Source organism: Chinchilla lanigera, unplaced genomic scaffold (genome assembly GCF_000276665.1).
Source record: "Chinchilla lanigera isolate Chin_1 unplaced genomic scaffold, ChiLan1.0 scaffold00057, whole genome shotgun sequence".
Classification (NCBI taxonomy): Eukaryota; Metazoa; Chordata; class Mammalia; order Rodentia; family Chinchillidae; genus Chinchilla; species Chinchilla lanigera.
The window spans coordinates 9,824,991-9,847,444 of NW_004955458.1; the positions used below are offsets into that span (position 1 = coordinate 9,824,991).

Consider the following 22,454-nt stretch of genomic DNA (forward strand, 5'->3'; position numbering starts at 1 on the left):
TCTTTAGTGGTTTGAGCAGTCTTTCATTCTTACATCTGATAATCTGAGCAATGTAGTTGAGGATAGCGGTATGCAATGTAACAACCACTGTTGATTTGTATTAATTTGTCTTGAGACCATGTATCACTTTGAATGTTCTTGCTTTGATTTGTTTATGTTTGTGATACTGGTATGCTGCTACTGCTCTATTATTTTGTTTGTGTGTTTCTCATGTACTACTCTCTTTAAAATAAAAAAAAAATGTTACCTGAGGATTTTCTTTTTTAACTTACCTATATTCATGAATATTTCTACCACTGAATGTGGGTTTTTTTTTTTTTTTTGAGGGGGGCAGTTGTATGGTTTTATTGATGATAGGCAGGTTCTCTACTGCTGAGCTACTAGCCCAGAATACTTTCACTAGAAAATTCTAAGAATTACTAGTTTTTTGAGAGTCTTGCAGTTAAACTAGGTTCTAAAGGTCTGAGATGAGTTTCATTGGTCCTCACGCCAATAAAGTCCCTGGGAGAGTCACACAGGCAGGGGCCTGACTCCCGGGAAGGAGACAGGGAAGCCCACGCAGTCGCGACAGGCCATTCTGGAGACATCCGCTTGGCAGGGGCAGAGCAGGCAAACAGCAAGAGGCTTTCAAAGCTTCTTAGGAGCTGCTCAGCATTCAAGAGTCATGATCATTCAGAAGTTCTTTGCGCTGGCCTGTCCCTGCTTAAGTTAACCTTCTAGAGTCTTGAGTTCCCAACATGATTTCACTTTTAATTCACTATAACCAACAAACTCCAAGTTTAAAGTCTGTAAAACGTGGGGGAATTTGTTAGGTTGCTTAAAGCAATAAAACCTAATGATCTCCTGGTTTTACATAAGTAAGGTTTTGCTTCACTGCCCATACTTAGACATTTCATAAATATGTCTACATGACTACTGCGCACTCCCGGGCATGTTTCCCGAGGGTTGCTGGCCGATTAAAAACATCAACCAAATCCGGTGGGATTAGGCACACAATCAGAACCCATGTCCACCTGCAGCATAAAAATTCTGGACAGTCTCCTAAACATTGCTTATTTATCAGAAACACTGAGTGCATTTTAAGTTTCTCTCTTTGATGACATTATTTGCATATGTGCATGTTGGAAGTATCTTCCTAGTGACACAAATTAATAAACCATTGAATATATGTGAATATGAGGTACACTTAATATGCTTGGTATTTTTAAAACCTTAGCTATATTGCAGTGCCCAACCCAGTATCCCACACAGTAAAGGCTCTAAGTATTGCTATTTAAGCATTCCCACCTGGTTTACATAATTGAACGCTAATGATTATTTAAGCTTATAAAAATAAAATAGCTTTCAATCTTTCAAAAGAGTAAAAACTAAGGGCTGTGGCATAGAAAAACAATATTGGACACACGTACTCTGGATTTAGTCAGTCTGTTATAATTTGACAGAAATGTTCCCATAAAACGATCTGTAGGTGAAGGCTATTATACCATGAAAAATCCCATGAGGTTTCACAATCCTAAGAATATATAAATATAATATCTCCTCTGCACTCAGAGAGCACGTGGAGCAGAAACCTAGAAATCAGCATTTTGTAAGACATGCCATCTAATGCATGCTGACCTACTGGGCATGAAAAAGGATTTTGTGGGGAGTGCCTTTCTAATCCTAACTTTTGAAGCTTTCCTCAAGTAGGCACAAACGACTGCTCCTGAGGGAAGCGGGGAGGTGTGGCTCAAGTTCATGAGTGCTGCAGACACGGCCAGAGGGAAGCGCGGTAACCAGTGCGCTATCAAAACTAAAGGCTGCTCACGAAGACTCGTAAGGACTCTGGGAGGCAAAGACTTGCTCACAAGAGGGTCGGACATATTCATGTCAGTTAGTGTCCCACACAGTGATGAGAGCAAACTTACAGACGTGCTTCCATCCACACAGGGACAAGGAGGACGTTTCCCTGGAAAGGATTCTAGAATAGTCTCATGCATGAAGGCAGAACAGCGGAGTGGGGAAGGCGGTTGGACCTCTTACAGTTGTTCTCTTTCCAGTCCTGAGCAAAAACTACTTTCAAAGAAAGGGGCAGGAAATGGGTGGTACGCTGTGTCGCACAACCACCCCACCTCTCCTAGTGAGCGTCTCTACCCAGAAGGATTGAGGTGTAACAGGAGGTGAGAAGTCGGAAGGGGAGACATGTTCTGGAAGTTTCCAGTAAGTTCTCCCTGGAGCAGGGACAAGGCCAGAGGTCTGGGTGGGTGAGTAACCTGAAATGGGGTCTGCCTTGCTGTAGTATACTGAGGACTTGAGTGCTTCTCGGGGCCCCATTGGCAAGTTAGGAAGAAGGGGAAGCTGAGCAGGCGACCCAGGCCCTAGTCAGCGATAGCAGGCCTAGCCAGACCAGGAAGAGTGAGCTCCAGCTCAGGGCTGAGCACCGGGCTCCCAGTGGACATAGAGACACTGGGTGTTGAAATTACTCAAAACTGCTTGCTAGGGATCACAAAATGCTTTCTCATTTTTTTCCTCCTTTTAATAAAATTTCCTCCTGTTACTCTGGTTAGCTGGCCAGTGAGTGAGTCTGCTATAAGCAAAATGTCTCAGGTTTGAGGGGATCTGGCCAAAGGAATTCGTGCGGCAGATATGCAAGTCCAGCATGTAGTAAGTACCAGGGTCCAGGGGTCAAAGAATAAGAAAAGACGCCCCTCTGCTCTGAGCTCAGGTACGAGGGGGCAGGGGACGGAAGGCAAACACAACAAACGGCCATCTGTCCTGGGACAGGGGACAGAGTGGTGCACTTATGGTGCGTGTCAGAGAAAATCGCAAAGGGCTTCAGAGCTGCTGAGCGAGGGCTCTGGGATGAGGGCAGGGAAGGCAGAGGTGAGCCGCTCAGTGCGCGGCAGGGCCTAAGAGGTGTGACGGCGTGGGCCAAGAGGTTGCAGGAATATGGCTTGCTGCGTGTCACCAGAAAGGGATCCTCTTACAAAGGATGATATACAGTTAAATAAAGGATACATGCAGTTATATAAAGCAAAAATACCTATTAAAAACGTTTCAGTGAAGTATGGTATATATGGTAGAGTGATATATATGGTAGAGTGCTTATATTGTACATATATAAGCTGATTATTGGGGGTTTTTTGGTGGTAGCAGGGATTGAACTCAGGAGAGCAATACTACTGAAGTACAAAATCTGGCCCTGTTTATTTTTTGAGACAGGATCTCACTGAGTTGCATGGGCTGGCCTCCTGTGATCGCCTGTCGCATCCTCCTGAGCAGCTGTGATCATAGGCATGTGCCACCATGCCCGGTCAAGTTGATGAATTTCCACACACTGAATACCTGTGGGGCGAGCATTTAGATTAAACAGAACACCGCCACATCCCGGAATGCTCTCACCCCTGACAGAAGCCCTCGGTGCCAGTTCCCCAAAGGGAGGCACCCTTCTGACTTCTAGATTGGGTCTGTCTATTTGTGCTACTTCATGTGGAATCCTACAGGATGTTCCTTTGGTGGGGGTTAAGTCTGAGATTCATTCATGTTTATACAGTCACAATTTGTTCATTCTTGGTGCTACAGAGTATTCCATTCCGTAACTGTGCCGCAACTGACTTCCTCATTCTGTTCTCCAGGAGCCCTTGGGCACTTAGCAGCATGGCCTTTACAAACACTGCTGCTATGCACAATCTAGTCTCTTGATAAACACCTGTACTCGGTTCGGTTCGGTTCGGTTCATACCTAGGGGTGAAGCTGCTGGGCCGCAGCATGTTGTGCTTCAGGAGTGACTACTCAGCTCCTTGCCAAAGGAGTCCTTCCCATGTCCACTCCCACCAGCAGAATACGGAAAGTGACAATGCTTATGCGATAAGCGAGATGGCGGGTTTCCTGACAGGCAGTATTTTATAAGGCACTCTAACTAAAACATTTGGATTAATTTCTAAAATGTTCAGACCGCTCAGCCTTTGAACAGAAATTAGCAGAAGAATTTCAGGGTCTCATAGAACACTTTCTTTTCTTTCTTAAAACGGAGTCACCTCTCCTTTTTCTTGCCCTTACGGGGGAAAAATTTCATCAGATTATATGAGAGGAGGATTGGAAGCCACACAGTTCCTGATGATTTATCATGATAAAAAGTCTAAGGTCAAGAATGAAGTGAAATTAATAACGTCAGCCAAGGCACTGGTGATCACTACCAGTCATGCTAATGGTCCAGAGAGAGGGCTCTTGAATTCTTTCATGAAGAATTCTCAGCCAAAATTTGTCCTTAAAAATTTTAAAGGGACAAGAACTAAGCTGGTACTTGTAAGTTATTACAGAGTTGAATACTGATAAAGTTCTTCTACCTGGTGTGTGTGGATTTCATGGAAGGTTCACATTAATATTTCTAGGTAATCACTGAAACCTACAGTAAATATGAAGAATGCTACAACAGCATCTTCCAGCCTGCCATTGCTTAATTAGAAAACCAGAGTCTCATGCAATTTTATGAAAGGAGTGAAAGGGGAAGGAAATGAGACCGGAATGGACTTTTCCATGATTCAGATGTTCTCTTAGGGAGCAAAGCAGAGCGCTGCTTGTTTGAGACTAGAGCCAGGCTCATCGTATCTGACCACCTGCTCTCCAGGAGAAGTCTGGCTGCGGTGGGAACCCTGTCGATTTTACACACAGCACACCCCAACCTCCCCATTACAGCACCCTGTCTTACAAGCAGGCTCAGGCTTAAGGAATACTCTAGTGGAGATAACTCTTGAACTTGAACTTGGAAATCCCACTGAGTCAGGAGGCACAATGCTGTTCATCTGAAGCCTTTTCAGGCCCAGCAGCTGGGAGACACAGACAAACAGAAGCAGGCCCAGCACAGAGAGCCAGGAGCAGCTCCCAGGACACTGCAAGAAATCACCTTGGATCATGGCGTACTTGCACAGCCCAGCGTGCATTCCATACCCACTGTCATCTCTTCCACGCACGGCTCCTGATGAAAAACAGCCACAGACCTGGGTTACTCTGCAAGGACACAGTATTTTTCCTCGCAGAGTAGCACAGTATTTGAATGGCTGACGACACCTGCACATCTCACTGCAATCAAATCAAAGTGCATAAATATGTCCAGGAGAATGGAGGGAAAGCCATCACTCTCACATCGCGGGGATATGTGGGTCCTCCTTCTCCGGGGGAGGTCCATTTCTGCAGGCACTTGAAGCACATGTGGGGGCAGTTTCAGCGAGGCCACAGCATCAGAGCTGTCTGCGGAGAAATGCCAGCAAGCCAGAGCCCCTTCTCTCCCAGCTGAGCTTTGAGTCCATCAAAATATTCTGCCTACCTTAGGGGACCCTTTCGCAGATTTTATTTCAGTCACTCTAGAAACAAAACAAAACAAAACAAACCCTAGCTACAGAACAGCAAGGCGAGAGCACGCGCCTGTAGGACCGTCAGCTCTCCCTGGCTGCTGGGGCGGGGGTGCAGAGCCCCCCATCCCTTCATCACATACCTGCTGCATTCTGTGTGAACCCATCAAACCAGAGAGCCTGCTCGATTAATCATCCTGCCTGAGCATCTACAAAACAAAGTTCACATTATCCAGAGCGCTGTATGAAGGGCCCTCGGAGGTCAGGATGTGAGCCTAAACAAAATTAACGAGCCTGCCACATCCATCATCTGTAATCTGCCTCCAGCTCTATAACCCCTGAATGGCCAGACCGTGCATACCAAGAACATTCCTTTCTGATGCAGATCAACAGGGCTCATGTACAAAGGGCTCAAGGCGCTCCCACCCCCTAAACCACCACCCCTCTCTGCAAGTCAGGTGGCCTTGGGACTGCAGACATCTGCTCTAAGCAAGTGATTAGGCACCAAGAAGTTTTAATGAGCCTATTACAAATGGGTCACACACCATAAACAGAAAACCTGATCTGACCCAAGAGTAAGGAATACATCGCTAATCTTCCAGCAGTGTACTAACTGGATGGGATCACATAAACCGAAAGGGTACCCTTACAACAATCGTTGCACTAAATAGTTCCACAGCTAGCTCCAGAGAATGGATGCTCAAAAAAATTAGTAGGGTTAGATCATTTAAAATCATAAGATAGTGTACAGTGCAGATGGTCCCTCACTTAGGATGATTTGACTAAAAATTTTGCCTTTACAATAGTGCGAAAGCATATCTATCCAACCATTCTGGTTTTCTCTTTCAGTACAGTATGCAATAAATCACATGAGATATTCAAAGCCTTGTTATAAAATAGGCTTTTCTGGGTAAAATGATTTTGCCCAATTTTAGGCTAATGTAAGTGTCTGGAGCGTTCTTAACATGTTCCTGCCAGCCTGGATGACCAGGTACATGCATGCCTAACCCATCAGGCAGGATGGGACAGTCCCATCAGGCGGTGCCACATGGGACAGCCATGCACGTACCACCAATGATTTAAGCCAGAGGAACTTGATATATTCAAATCACAGTGACCTGGCAGCAAGACATAGGAATTATGGCCCTGTCATGAATGTGTTAAATTAGGCAAGTTTATGTTATGATGGTTGGCAAGTGAGATGTTTTTGTAAAATGTAGTTTTGACTTAAAGTACGTCCACTTCTGATGAGTTCAGAGGGACATAACCAAATTATAAGTCAAAGAGCAACTTCTATTACAATGTTACTCCTTTTCATGTTCCTTTCAGGATATAGTCTGTGTATCTCAGTAGAAGTGTTGCTACCTATTTAACGCTGGAGAAAAGGAGATTCACAGCCATTCTGTGAGAAGACTGAGGTCACACAGCTCAGAACCGACTGGTCTCAGAGAAGTCCACACCACATTCTAGTTCTCCTCTTTGAGTTACTACTATTTTCCAGGTTTTATGCCATAAACCTCCTCATTCTCACGTGTACCTACCATGAAGATTTCACCATAAGATGTATTAGTCAGCCTTCCTGCCACCAGGACGAAATTAAAAAGTGAGACATCCACAGTTTAAAAGCGAGACATCCACAATTTAGCTCATGGCTTTAGTACATGGTCAGCTGGCTTTAAAGGCAGAAACAGTGTGGTTGGGACGCAGTAGAGAAAAAAGTACTCATATTGTGGTGGGCAGGAAGCAGACAGGCTAGGGAGGGGCCAGGGCAAGAATATAGCCTCCCACGTCATGTCTCCAGTGACCTACCTGTTATGGCTTCCATCTGGGTGTACCCCCAGAGCCCCACATGCTCACAGATGGGACCTTTGGGAAGGGTTTCAATCTTGGATATAGGATACTAGATTAGTTTACCTATTAGTTTGCATAATTCTGGGTGTGGGTGATAGAGTTACTGAAGAAGGAAGATCCATCGGTGACATCAGCCAATAGGCTCGTAGCTCAAAGGGAATAAAAAGGGAAAGAAGGAAGGTTCACTGGCTTACCACCTACCATGCCATGAGCTCTTTCTCCTCTGCCATGCTGCCCTGTCTTGGAGCCAACTGACTATGGACTGAAATTTCTACAAACTGTGGGCTAAAGTAAACTTTCCTCCTTTACCCTGGGAGTGTCTGGTATTTTGTCCCAGCCATGAGAAAGTAACTGAGACAACATTCTTTCAACAAGACTCCACTGCTGAACAGGAGACTCTGAGTGGGGGCCATTTGAGACTTAAACACAACACAAGGTTATTTTATGCTGTAAATATTCTCTCAGATATATTGTCACAAACAGTCACATCACGTGGTTATTATTATTGGACTTGTTAACTCTGAAGGACACATTCCTAGACCCCTGGAGAAACAAGAAGTTGGCTAACCGAGGAAGTTTATGTTCTGATCATTTACACCCGGTGTGTGGGAGAAACACCCAGTTTCAGTCTGTTTGGGCTGGTGTAGTTACAAACTTGAGAAAAACTAACTGACTTAGTAGGAGGGATTAAAAGGAATATGGACAGTGTTCTTGTCTTTTGGAAATTCAAACATTATCCTCAGTTCTGTGACTAATAGTGTCCACACTGATTGTTTAAGAGTGACCAAAATATACATTAATCTAACAACAGAAGAAGTGGTTCTTGGGCCGGGGATGCAGCTCAGTGGCACAGCACCTGCCTGGCAAGCACAAGGTCCTGAGTTCGATTCCTGGTACAAAAAAAAAGTGGTTCTTAAATTAAAATAATAAAAAAGAGGAACCAATATTTTTGTGGGTTATAGGCCAGGAGGATTTTGCTATAGACTGAATGTATACTCTCAACATTCATGAGATGAAGCCAAATGCCTAATGTGATTACGCTAGGAAGTAAAGCCTTGGGAGAAGATTAGGTCATCAGCGCAGAGCCCTAACGAATGGGGTTTAGTGGCCTTGGAAAAGAGACTCCAGGGGGCGCCCTTGTCTCTTGGACCATATGAGACTGCACAGAAAAGATGGCTGGTTTGAGCCAGACACTCACTAGACCTTGTGTCTGCTGTGATCTTTATCACGGACTTCTCGGATCTGTGAGAAATAAGTTTTTGTTGTTTGTAAGCCAACTGATTTATGGTACTTCCTTATAACACCCCAAACAGCTGGGTGTGGTGGCATATGCTGTCAGTCTCAGCACTGGAAGGCTGAGGCAGGAGGACTGCCATTGAATTCTGGGCTACAGAGTGAGTACAAGGCCAGCCTGAACTACATAGCAAGACCCTGTCTCAACACCAACTCCCCAACGAGAAAAATACCCCAACAAAACCAGCCCAAGAAGTACTGTGAGTACTGTGTGCCATAAAAGAATTCTGCACATACTATTTCACTGACTCCCTTCACCAAGTTTTCTGTCCTCATAACTGATGGTTGAAGAGCAGTGAAGCATCTTGTAGAAATTACACACACAGTTTTGTGACCAAGCTGAGACCCAAAGCTAAACACATCTTACTCCACCCGTCCCAAAATAGACCCCTTATATTCACCGATCTGAATAATTTCCATCCCTCCCTAAAAGTTAGTCTCCCATGTTCATTCCTGTAACATGAAAACAGGAAATCATTTCAAAATAAAAAGCACAAAATGATAACTTGTTCATTGACTCTGGTAGGAAAATGGAAAAAGAAATTGGTTTCAGTCAGGTAGAAGGTGACGAAGGCAGAGTACCGCCAGGCAGGACAGTGCGAGCCCCAGGGCTCTGCTGTGACATGTGAGAGGGGAAGTACTGTTGGCTGTTGATCCAGCTTCCTTTCAGCTGGTCAGCATACACTGATTCTGAGTCTCCTCTGTGCCAACCGGAGCGTTGAGTATGAGGTAACCGAGGCGAGGGGTGAGCGGCCTGTGCTCCGCAATTCACTCTGGAGGGGGCCCCAGAGATACGGACAGACCATGCTAACATATGCTGGGAGGCACTGCGGCCGCTAGACACTGCTGCGGACCAGCTCCAGGGGAGGATCCCGGGACATTTCCCAGAGGAAGTGTCACTCATGCTGGGATCTCGACGGCAGAGAAGAAGGGAAAGGCCTGGCAGTCAGAGATGGTAGGGGGTGTTGTGGGCGGACGACAGTTACGCGGTGAAGTGTGGGTGCACGGTGATGGCGGCGGTGGCAGCAGGGAGACGCTACTGCTGATGTGCGCAGGACTGTGAGTGTGTTGCCTGCATTCAGTACATTGTGGGCAGCCTAAGGGTTTAGGCAGGGGGTGCCAGGCTCACCTGGATGGCGGACTGGAGAAAGCCAGGCGGATGGCAGCCAGCCAGTGGCTACAAGCTCTACTTGAAGGGCCCCTCGCACCTCAGGGGCCTTTGTGACCCTCTTGGCTAGCTCTCCACTTCACAAGGTCCAGAAAGGTTAAGAGACTTGAACAAGATGAGCAAGCCAGGGAGTGAGAGAGCTGGGACCAGAGGGAGAACCTTCTGTGGGAGCTGCAGTGTTCTTCCCACCCGCCTGGGTGACAAAGCAAATGGGGGGCCCCCCCGCAGTCCACGTTGCTACTCGAGGGTTCAAGTTTATCTGCACAAAGGCAGTGCTATAAAGGTAGAAAATGACAGTAGGTAAAAGAGAGAAGCATTGTTTTTGCGCTGGTTTGGGAGTCCTGCTGTCTTATATACCAGGTAACTAGAAGCACTGATATAGCTTAGTTATAAATCACGCATAGAAGGCAATGGAGGGAACGTGCACAGCTACCTTCTAACTCACCCAAAGTAATCAAATCGTGACCATTTACAGGTCTTGAAACCCAGAGACATGAGAACAAAGCCCTTTCTTAGCAGCATGGGTCAATTATTTCCTAAGAGCAGGCAGTCACTACTCCCGCTATGTTATCTAAAAACAAATCAAGTTCCAGGAAGACAGTTCTTCCACAGATTGCTATTTACAGCGTCGGTCTCTGGCGATGTCGGCCCCACAGTATTGGGACACTCACCACAGTCACTCGGAACTGCCATCTTCAGCCTAATGCCCTGCCCCAAAATTTGTAGGCAGGGAAGCGAGTTTGCCCTGTTTCCCCAGAAGACCGAGTTTCTGGTCCTCCCACAGTTTCACCCCCAAGCAGGTGACGGAGATGGAGATGCAGAAACAGATTCCCCCCACCTGCACCTTCCTGAGGGGGCCCGAGACTTCCTGTCTGGCGTGAAGTCGTGGCGTGCCGGCGGGGGCAGAGCCGCCCACTCGCAGCGCGATCCGGAGCGAACCCCCGCGTGAGCGAGCGTGAGAGGCAGGCCGGGGAAGGTGTCTGCGCTCTGCAGGGCCGCACTTCCCACCACTCAGGGCCGCAGCCCGATCCACTCAGAAACGCAGCACATCCTGTCTCCATTGGCCACAGATGGGAGAAAATCGGCCACAGTGATGAATGCATGGAGGTGGCGTGTGTCATCACACACAGAGTCAAGATGTGCGATCCAGAAGGTGTGTGTGGGCGCCGGTGCCATATGTTGTCTGACTGCGGTGGGCCTTTCCCAGGTCACAGCGTCCTGTTCTTCCCGAGCGGCTCCAAGGCTGTCCCCAGTGCCACCGCCCTCTGCCAAACCTATGTGACTCTTACCAGGTACTGCAGCCTCTGGCGCTCAGTCTCAGGGGTGAATTCCGACGACATGGGGATGATTTCTCCGTTTCTGATGATGATGGCCCTGAAACGGTGAAAATATATTGTCAGTCTCATCGGTCCCCCACTGCATGCCAACCACAGCCTGGTTCAGATGACTCACAAAATGCCAGGAGATGCCATCTCCCACCTGCAGAACAGAATCCACCATTACCAACCTGCACCATGTAGGAGGCATCCCCATCCCGTGGGTATGGCATTCCAGTTGCCTCGATGACTTTTAATGCTAGCTATAACCACTGCCTTAGCGCCTCAGCACCACTGCCACTCCGCACGTAGCAAATACTCCGTGAAGAAGTGCATCGTAAAAGAAGGATGTATTTCAGGGTTATCTGGTGGAGCCTTGTCTGATCATGAAAACATTCTTATCTGTGCCATCCAAGGTGGCAGCCACCAGCCATACATAGTTATGGAGCATTTGGACTGTGGTTAGCGCAATGGAGAAACGAAATTTCCAATATTACTTCATTTTAATTAGTTTAGCTCTAAGTAGTCCCACGTGGCTAGCATTCACTGCAGGGGACAGGACAACTCCAGACCCTCATTATTCAAAGGATCAGTGGGGCAGCAGCATTGGCTTCTCTTGGGAGCTTGGTAGAAATGCAGACTCTCAAGTTCCACCCTGGACTCACTACACCAGAATCTGCGCTGCAGTAAAGACCCCCAAGTGATTCATAAACACATTAAAATCTGAAAACCTCTGGCCTAGACTCTTCTTTAGGATAATATCCTGGGTGCAGAAAAAGCCACTCTTGTCTCATCTGAAGACTCAGAAAATCCACACACTTCAAAACGTGTGCCCAAGAGCTTTTGGCCACTCAAGGACTTCTGAGAGCGCACAGTTCTTAAAGCTGAAGGATCGATAGCTGCAGAGCACCCTCTCTTGGGCTTGGTCCCCGTGGCGCCTCCTATCCTCAGACCTGATTCCAAAGTGGTTCCTGTCAGCCACTTTCCAGCAATTGATCGATCAGTTGTGGCAGAAGGTTGCTGCTCTTATGACAAATGGAAGTGGCTTAGGGAATTGTATTTTATAGGAACCTAACAGCTCACTGGAAGTAGGAAGCCAGGGACCTGACACACTTCTCTGTGAAAGCCACAAACACAAAATTCAGTTCTGGTATCAGCTCTGGGTGTATACCTTGCTGGTTCTAGGGGAGACTGCTTTTTCATGCCAAGAACCCCTTGGGCACCCTTCTGCAACCGCAGAGGCACTCCTTGACTTGGAAACAATTCCTATGAATAGCATGGCCATGACCCTGACCTCTGGCTGCCTGTGCCCTGGTTGCTATCATTACTGGAACTGGTAGAGGTAGAAATCTTAGCGGCTTTGGAGAATTATGGTGTCAGGAGCAGAAGTTGTGAGAAAACAGAAGAATTTAGGGAAGCTAATTCTAGGAAGAGGATGTTTCTTGCTTAATATTTTTAATCACTTCTTTAATTGTGCTGCATAAAATGTGACAAATTAAAGATTCCTTTTTAAAAACCCACAACCACTTGTAAAATGCAATTATACACCCTTCCCAAGGGCGATATCCACTGTTATGGTTTGTGTCTAGATGTCCCCCCAAAGCCTCATGTACTTTTAGATGGAGCTTTTTTGGAGGTAGCTGAATCTAGTTTGTGATTTATTCATGGTTCAACGCTGGGATTAAGGGTGTTAGAGTTAAGGGTGGGTGATTGCTGGATCAGTCTATTGACTGGACAGGCATTGCCTTAATCTCAGCATTCTGTTTTTTTTTTTTTTTTTTTTCCGGTACCGGGGATCAAACTCATGACCTTGCACTTGCTGGGCAGGTGCTGTGCCACTGAGCTAAATCCCCAGCCCTTAATCTCAGCATTCTGGATAAGATAAAAGGGCAGAACAAGGCTTGTTTCCTCCTTTTGCTCTTGTTACTTTTGCTTCTTCCATCAAAATGAACTGTTGCCCTACTGCCAGGAGCTACCCTGCCTTGGAACCAGCTGATTAAGGACTGAAACTTTTATGAACTACAAGCCTAATGAACATTTTCTTCTTTAACTCTGGGTGTTGGGTATTGTGTCTCGGCAATGAGAAAAGTAACTACGACAGAATTTGGTACCAGAGAAGTGGGGTCATTGTGTTACTATACCTGATCATGCGGTTCAGGAGCCTTTGGAAATGACTTGTGGGAAGAGTTTGGGAAGAGCCCAGCAGAATGATTTAAAACACTGTGCATTTGGCCAGAAAGGAAGATCCAGTGAAACTATGGACAGCAAAGATGGAGCAGAAGAGATCTTGATTCCTTGGAGAATAGAATATAAGGCCTGAGAGCATCACAAGCAGCAGCAGGACTCCACCTTTTGCAGCCTCAAAATTGTAAATGTGAAAGACTTAGCTTTGAGAAGAAAACTGAGAAATACTATGTTCCAGAATGGTGATGGCCACACCATGTTCGAGAATTGGGGAGCATGGAGAGTTTGTTCCTCAGAATTGGATTCACAGTGCCCAGTAATCCAGGCAGTTGACTCCTACAGCCAAGAGAAAGGGAAGCCTAGCTACTGCTCCAGCTGGCAACTGACCTTGGCTTCATCTATGTGGCACTGGTTTTGGGTGCATGCAGACTGTAAGAGTTGTAGGTTCAGGAAGGCTTCCACCCAGATTTCAGAAGGCCTGGGATGCCAGGCAATGTGTGCTTGAGAGGGCAGTGTATGAAGCTGTGAGTGTGAAGCCAAAGGTGCAGTGGAGACCCCAGAAGTTTGGAGAAGCCAGGAATGTGGATCATCTAAGGAAATCTGCAAGGAAGGAGCAGAGCGGGCCCAAGAGAGAAGCCATAGGAGTTACCACCACCGGAAGTGCTGTAGGAGCAGAGCCTCCAATGCTGCACATGGAACTACAGGACATAACATTTGCCCTGATGGATTCTGGACTTGCTTTGGTCACATTCCTTTGTATCCCCACTGTAACTTTTGGAATGGAAATGTCTATCTTGTACCACTGAATGTTGGAAGTATTTAACTTTCTTTTCATTTGCATAAGGGCTCACAGCTAAGATTTTGCCTTAAATCTCAGAAGAGAATTTTTTTTTTTATTTTAAAGATAAAAGGAGGGAAACATTAACAGACATACAACATTTTACAACATATCACAAGCACAATACAGACAATACAGAGTTACAAACAAAGTGGTAGGGAATTAACAATGGTGGTTGTATTACATATTGATATCTTCAAAGTGGCTTCTCATGAAAACAGATATAGACATGCAATACTGGTCAACCAAAGACTCATTGACAGTTTCTTTCAGCATAGAAATAGAAGGCAGAAGAACAACCATGTTATCTATCCTGTATATACATGCATACAAAATTTCTCCTTCTTCCCCTTCAGAAGAGAATTTTGACTTGCACTTTTTTCAGCAGTGCTAAAACTGTTAGAACTTTGGCTAGTCTTAGAGATGACTCAATGCCTTTTATATAAAGGGATGTACATGAGTCTTTGTGAAGCCAAGGGTGGAATGTTTTGGTTTGTGTTTAGATGTCCTTGCAAAGCCTCATGCACTAACAGAGTTTTTCAGAGATGGCTGAATTTGGAGTGTGTGACTGATTCATGGTACAATGCTGGGATTGAGGGTGCTGGGGTTAAGTGTGCTTGGATTAAGAATGGGTGATTGCTGATCAGTCCACTGATTGGATTGGTGCCACCCTAATCCTAGCAACCTGGATAGAGTATAAAAGGGGAAGAAAAACACTGTTAAGGTTCAGTTGTTGATTTTGCTGTCTTCTGCTGCCATGAACTGTTGCTCCTCTTTCATGCCACCTGGCCTTGGAGCCAGCCAATTATAAACTGAAACCTCTATAAAGTGTCAGCTAAATAAACCTTTCCCTTATTATCTTTGGATGTCGGGTATTTTGTTTCAGCAATGACAGAAAAGTAACTAAAACATCCATCATTCAAAAATCTATGTGAGTTAATCCATATGGTTTTTGTCCTCATTCCCAGCTGGAAGAACAGAGTAGGTATGATAACTACCGTAAGGAAAGAAAGGTTCTGATAGAGGTCAGAGAACCTTGGAGAATTTAAAGGGAATGGGGTGTGAGAAAAATCATGGGTAGGGCCTAATCTGAAAATAGTAACAGAGTCTGGAGATCCAGAGGCTGGAGTGAAAGTTGTTATGTGACACACCCTAAAAGCAGTCTTCTCTTTTGAAATTTTGCTTAAAGCCAGTTTGAATTCTTTTTTTTTAACCTCTTTTACTACATGGTCTCTGAATTTCAGCTGATTCCTAGAAGTGGACTAGGAAAGTTCAAGATATCCTGGAAGGAAGTAAAAGATAATGAGTAGCAAGAGGGAAGGGTAGACAAACTACTGCACAGGACAGGTGTCAGAGACCCAGGGGGGATGGTGGGTGCCGTTTTGCAGTGGGGCCGGCGGGGAGGAGCTGGCCTTGCTCAGTCAAGCCACAGAATCAGGACCAGAATGTCTGCAGGTCAAAAGCCCTTATCTGTTTTCTTCATTCATATGATAAATACTTAGCATAGTAGCTGTCACACAGCCAGAGCCCTGTTATGGTTTGTGTCTGCATGTCCCCTCAAATCCTCATGCAGTCATGGGGTGAGCTTCTAGGATTACGGGTGTGAGTGCTACACCTGCCCTAGGGCAGATAGTTTGCATATGTAAGGGAGAAGAAGAGGCTGCTGGCTGCCACTCCTCCTTTTTGCTCTTGCTGCTTTTGCTGTGTTCCACTGCCATGAACTGTTGTCCTCTGCCATGTGCCACCCTGCCTTGGAGCCAGCTGAGTACGGACTGAAACCTCCACAAACTGTAAGCTCAATAAACCTTTCCTTCCTTAATTCTGGGCATCAGGTATTTTGTCTCAGCAAAAAGAGAAAAGTAACCAAGACAAGCCTTCTGAGTATTAGCTGAATAAAAGAGTATACGAGAAAACTTAGGAGATGCTGTTCCTTGAACTTCAGACAGGAGAAAAACAGGATCCAGAGGCGGCAGATGTTCACTCCAACAGTGACGTGGGCTGAACTGCATGGAGCAGAGGGAAATTCAGCTCCCTCAGGCACCTTTTCACCTTCTCCTCCAGACAGGGGCTAGCCTATCCCTTCTCACCCCAGAGTCCTCCCAGTGCCAGCTATCTCCAATTTCTCTTTCCCCTGGATCTCTGTCTATGGGACCAAAAAATGCTCAATACATTTCATGTTCAAAGTGAAACAAAGTGAAACCAAAGTCAAACACGTTCCTCATGGAAAGCCCATCCACAGGGACTGTCCTCTTTTCCTTCCGATTAAGCCAGGACTTACAAATTAATAGCAATGCCTATCTGGGTCTCTGTCTTCACTTCCCACCGAGCCCTCAAACAAGGGTAGATTTATTTCTTGCCTTTCTGTTTGTTTCCATTTGCTGTCATTAGCATCCCAAAATGGTTCCCTTGTTGCTCCACCAACTGGGCATGTCATTCTGATCTTCAGGGCAGCATCGGGCTGCCTTGTTGAATCCTAGCTGCTGGCATCTCCTTCACCTGGTTTCCCTTCTACCTTCCAGGACCTTCTCTCTCTGACTTCTCCAGTTCACCTTTGGTGTTGAGTGCTGGGACTTTGTCTCACTACTCTCTCCTCCTGAGCAGGCTCACTTCCTCACTCCTTGGACCCTAAGGTTAGGTTAGACTCCTCCTCCAAGTTCCCTTAGCCTGGTACTTCTAATGCACAACACTTCACACGTTGCAGTGGAGGACTTGCTTGTCTTCCTTCCTAGCCTGTACATTCCGAAAGTCTGCACCATGTCACACTGACCAACACTTCGGTCTCACTGCTGGAGATAGTGCCTAGTCACTGCAGGCAGGGCTGTCTACAATAACCTCAGGGTCCAGTGCAATATATAAATGCACAGCCTCTGATTTAAAGGTTGAGAAATTCAAGATGGCAACAGTGGGGTACTGAGTCAAATTCAGGTCCTTCTGAGAATGCAGTGGTTCTGTGACCACCCAGGTCACATGCTCATGAAGATGGGCCTGCCAGAATGCCTTGGATGTTTACCGAGTGAGTAAGTGGCCTCAGCGTCACGCATACCGGTGATGTCAGACCCCGTTTCCTGCCAGCACATCTCTGTGGTGCTCCATCCTGGAGTAGCCAACAGCTGTATCTGCTTGGATAGTCCCTGGGTTTGCATATTTATTAATGTCCCAAATGGATGACCCAGTCCCACCAAATCTATCTAGAGTATTCCTTCTTTTAGGCAAAAATACTCCATGCCATCTAGTTCCAGATGCCAGATTTCCTGCTTCTCTCACCCCGCAAGTCCAAACAGGCTCCCTGCCCTGTGGGCTTCACCTCCTCAGGTGCATGTGAGTCCATCCCTCTGCTGCACTCCCAACTGCCAGGGCCTCGGTTCAGGTTTCCATCACAGCCATCTGCAGGACTCAGAAGCTGGCACAGCGCTTCCTGCTGCCGGTGCTGCCCACCTCTGACTCATGGGCACAAGGTGAGGTTTAAAATCATATATATATATATATATATATATATATATATATATATATATATATTTAATTTTAAAAATTGACACAATAATTCTATATATTTACAAAATAGAGTGTGATACTCCATCAATGTATAAAACACATAAAGATCAGATCAGGGTAACTGACATTCATCGGTTCAAACACTGATCACATTTTTGTGATGGGAATATTCAAAATCTCCTCCACTAGCTATTTTAAAATGCACAATATTCCCAACTATACTTCCCCTACGAGTCTACAGATCATTAGAAGTTATTCCTTCTACCCACCTTCACCTCAGCACGTGTCAAACATCCTCCCCAACCATTCCCAGCTTCTGCTGTTACTCTACTCTGTTTCTGAGGCTTTCTTTGCACCCATATATAAAAGAGAAGACGCTATAGGTGGCTACTCATTAAAGCACCACTGCTACCACGCCGTATCCCTGGTCCAAGGTCTCCGTTGGCTTCCTGGCATTTCCCAATCCCTCCATTATCTGCTTCTCACTGCGTTTCTGGCTTTAGTCTCTCTCCTGCCGCTCCTTTCCCAGCCACCTCTCCCTGCTCACAGCCAACGTCTTCCTCTTGAGTCAGCTCTGAGCGCCCTCCACTGCCCTCCTGGCCCACCTTTGATGCCCTTTCTCTGTGGCTTCCACAGCCCCTGCCAGGTGTAGCTCCCATTGCTGGGATCCATGGTTGCCTCTAATGACCCTGAGGACATTTTCCAGACAGAGCCCAAGCCATTGTCTCTGAGTCACCCATGCTCTGTGCCTGACATGTGGCAGAAAAGCAGCAGCTGCTTACTGAGGGGTAAGTGACTGAATGGACGAACAGCGAGCTGGACCTGGAGAAGTAAACGCAAGAATCCAGATGCGAAGGCCCCAACAAGCCTTTTCTCAGTATCAACATTATTAACTAGATATAGTCTGAGCCCTCAAAATCCCATATGCCTTGCACTGTGTTTGCAAAAATAAACACCCCCCCCCCCAGCCTAAGAGGATGACTTCACGGAGAAGCGGGACTTGAAGGACAAGGGGTCAGGAGCAGGGCTGCTCTCCCAGGGCGAAAGGAGGCAGACTTGCCCAGGGCAGCAGCTTCCTCCATTTCTACTGTTTCCAAATTTCAAATTCACACCTGAGGTTACCAGCATCCAATTTCAACAGAAGTGATGGGGACACCTAGCACGCTACTTTTCTTAAGGAATCTATCATGTCCAGAAAATCCTCTGCTTCTGTTTGAATTCCCCAGCTCTCCCTTCCTGAGGTGTCCATGCGTGAAAGGTGACAGCCTGTTTGGCTGCCGACCTTTCCAGACACTGTGACACCTCTTCTTACGTGATCCCTGGCTTCCTTTTGATCTTTCTCTCTTTCATCCCTCTTGATCTTGGGATCAATTTGTCCGAGTGCTGGTCTCCAATTTGGAGTAGGGCAGTGAGAGGAACAGGGTTTCCAAGGGAGCAGAGTGCCGGCGAAGGCTGACAGATCTCGTACTAAGCAATCAGTAGAGAAACGCCTGTAAAGCTGTATCCTCTCACCATGGGCCTCTGCACTTCCAGTCTTCTTAATTAGTTTACAAGATGCTTTTCCTAAGGAAGACTGAAATTGGAACAATTCGGGTCAAGGAGAGCTGTGTGCCTGCCATTTTGGGGCCTTAGGCCTGGATTTGTGGATACTACCATGGTCACCATTTGGGTGACATTGCATTTACCTGTCCAAAGTTTGACCAGAGATTAAATGAGGGAGTTTCAAGGGATTAGAATGATGTAATAAATCGGCAGTCACCTCTCATTCAGTGCCCTTTAGCCCACAGAGGGGTTGATTCAAGAGTATTCCTCAATGTTAAGGCTAGCTTTTCATTGGTAGAGATTGCACCTGAAATCGATAGGGTTTCCTTTTAATTCCAGTATAATAGATGGGGGATTAGTCCTGGTATGGTCAATGACAAGGTTTTCTGTATTCTCATGAGTCAGCTGCAAGGGTGGGAGAAGATAAAGACATGAATTTTCAAAGGACTCCTCCCCAAATATTGGCCACAGGAGAGGGTAAAGGCAATTTATTTCTAACTGGTGAGAATTCTGAGTTTAGAGAACAGTTATGACGATAATCCTGCTACTTTTACCCTCTGATTTGTATTTTACGTACAAACAAACCAAAACAAACAAAAAAAAACCATCTGATCTTTTTCCCTTGGGTTAATAAAAATGTTAAGTGGTTAAAAAGGAAAAATAAAAGGCAAATGAGATGCTCATTTCAGATATTTGTTTGATTTTACAGTTTCTCTTAAGGAGGTCACACTAACTTCTGTGAAATTTCACCTCAGCATGATGCCCTCAGAGCAGGACTGACAACTCCCAAAGGTTTCGACAAACAAGCAAAAGAAAAAGGCTGATGAAAGATTAGGCAACTGACGGAAAGGGAAAAACGCAAACATTCAGTGAATTCAATAAAAGACGCTCAATCTCTCATGAGTCCAGAAAAATGGAAATTAAAGTCAAAATAACATACTGAGTAACTCCGCTCATCAGATTGGCAAATATTTTAAAAATCAACAGCATATCGCCGTTCCCACAGAAGGGAGGACAAAGTCATTCTCAGAATGGAAATGTGAATGGTTGTGTCTTTTAAATCTACTGAAATTATAACTACATATTTAATGGTTTGGCCATGGTGCTTTGGGAATATACCCTGGAGAAATAATAAACTCAGTACACAGGATACGCACGCCTCATCATGCCTTGACACTGTCCGTTGTGGCAAAGATTAGAAATAGCCTGAGTGCCAAAGGGGGAACTGCGGAATGGATTGTTTCTTAGACTACAAGATATTACATAGGGCCGGGAATATAGCTCAGCAGCACAGCGCCTGCCTGGCAACTGCAAGGTTCTGAGTTTGACTGCCAGTACTGAAAAAAAAACATATTACATAGGCATTAAAAAGAGAATAAAGTGTATGTTTTGTGGTCTGGATGTACGAAAGATGAGAAAAGCAAGTTGCCAAGTAATGTGTGGTATGATTCCATTCCTGAGCCACACAGATTGTCCAGCTACCTCCTTCTTTCCCTCGCTCCCATACAGTCCACACCAAAATCCTGGACGTGACTCTTCGGACCCAACCACACAACTACAAAGCCGAGGGCCGGCAGGTCCCGGCTGCCTAGCGCTGGCGCCCAGCCCTTGCGCCCAGCCTCGGGGAGCTCCAGGAAAGAACTCACTCCTGCACCTCCGGCACCCCTGTGTTCTTGGTCCAGCCTGGCTGGGACACTTCTCTAAAATGATCGGTACTGTCCCACTCCAAATCCTTTATCTTTTACAGGAAATCCCTGATTTATGGATGAGTGCTGCTCTAGGAGAAGGTTCTTAAACTGGATTCATTTGCAAGTCCGACAAAGTGAGTCTTATACACCTTTGACACAAATATACAATCTAAAGCATAAAAAATTAGTAAATAAATTTTTTTCTTTTACAGTTACTTTAAAATGGTGGTATGGTACATATGGTACGGTATGGTACATACTCACAGTACAACTGGCATACAGGGGATTACATGACATGAGCTAACAAGAAGAGTTACTGCCAGGCATGGTGGGACATGCCTTTAATTCACCACTTGGGAGGCTGAGGCAAGAGGGTCACCATGAGTTGGAGGCCAGCCTGGGCTATATATTGAATTCAAGGTCAGCCTGAACTACATGGTGAGACCCTGTCTCAAAAAGAAAAACAAAACCAAAACCAAAACCAAAAATAAACCAGAAACCAAAAAGAAGAGTTACTAACTGGAGGGAGGGAGGGAGGGTAGGTGGGAGGTGGAAGAGCTTATGGATCATCAGCAAAAGGAGATGGAAGGCAAAATGGAATCTCGCTCACACCTGATGTTGCGCAGGTCTTTTGGACAGATTTAATTCTGTCCACCCTCTTGACAAAAATGATCCAGCGAAGTCTGAGCAGGAGCTCTTTCTTTCTCGTGCTAGGTGACTCTGCAGCACAGAATGGCATTCTGAACGGCTGCTGCAGTCTCTATGTATTATTCTACACCGGGGTCCCACGCCTCCAAAACTAATGGTGCCTCTTCAAGTAAGGAAAACCCCCTGCCATGTCCTGTGCCGTGAATCTCTGGTTCTTCAGGTGCGGCTTCCTCTCGGCTCTCTGTCTTTTCACTGGGCCTCTCTTCCCGTTGGTGCTCGTTAGTCCACTCCTCGTGTTGTGCAGCAGGCAGTCCGCGAGCTCATCCTCTTGCAGATCCAGCTCCGGGTCCCCGCCAAGGGTCACTAAGCTGCTGAAGCCCTCTCTGGACTCCTCACCGTCTTCTCAACTCCGTGAACTTCAGGAATAAACTGCAGGCCAAGGCTCTGGCCAAGCCCATTCACAATGGCAGCTGAAATCTCACGCCAAGCAAAGCTGATGGTTTCGTGGCTTTGTAGATGTTGTAGCCCTAAAAATGTCACAAGGGCTTTCCTGTTTCATCAGATGCCCTCACTGTCTGACATGAAGTGTGACATAAATTCTATTTCTTGAAAGTTGCAATACCTCCTTCATGAATAGGCTGGATGAGTGCCGAGATGCGCTACTTTGACACTGGGATGAAAGTCATCCGTGAATTGGGCGTGACCTCGTGCACGGTCAAGCAGCAAAAGAATGTTGAATGGAATATATTTCCCCAAACAATATTCGTCTACCTCTGAGATAAACTGGTGGAAAAATCAGTCCTGGAAAATGGCCCGTGTAACGCAGGCTTTGGAGTTACTCTTCTACACAATAGGTGAAGAGCCCTTGGCTATGTTTTTGAGGACTTTGGGGTTCTCTGAGCAGTAATCAAAGAGAGGCTTTAGTTTCAGATGACCAGAAGCACTGCCCCCAACAGAGTAAGTCTGTGCTTTGCTGCTTCTGGCCTGGCATCACTTCTTCTCTGTCCTGATTTACCTTTGCTCTGGCCTCCTCTTCCAGTATATCCTGCTGAGAGAGGAAACTACCTGCTGGGGGGAAACGGGGTTTAGTTATGGGTTAACTGCGCA

General features: G+C 46.1%; 1 protein-coding gene across 1 annotated transcript in view; it reads right to left on the reverse strand.

Annotated features, from left to right (window-relative positions):
* The window catches only part of Ppm1h (protein phosphatase, Mg2+/Mn2+ dependent, 1H), a gene marked incomplete in the record, with an annotated part of 156,539 nt that overhangs the window by 82,362 nt on the left and 51,723 nt on the right, over positions 1–22,454 (reverse strand). Inside the window, 1 exon segment of the mRNA XM_013520940.1 lies at positions 10,929–11,013. Within this exon segment, the coding sequence (XP_013376394.1) occupies positions 10,929–11,013 (85 nt within the window).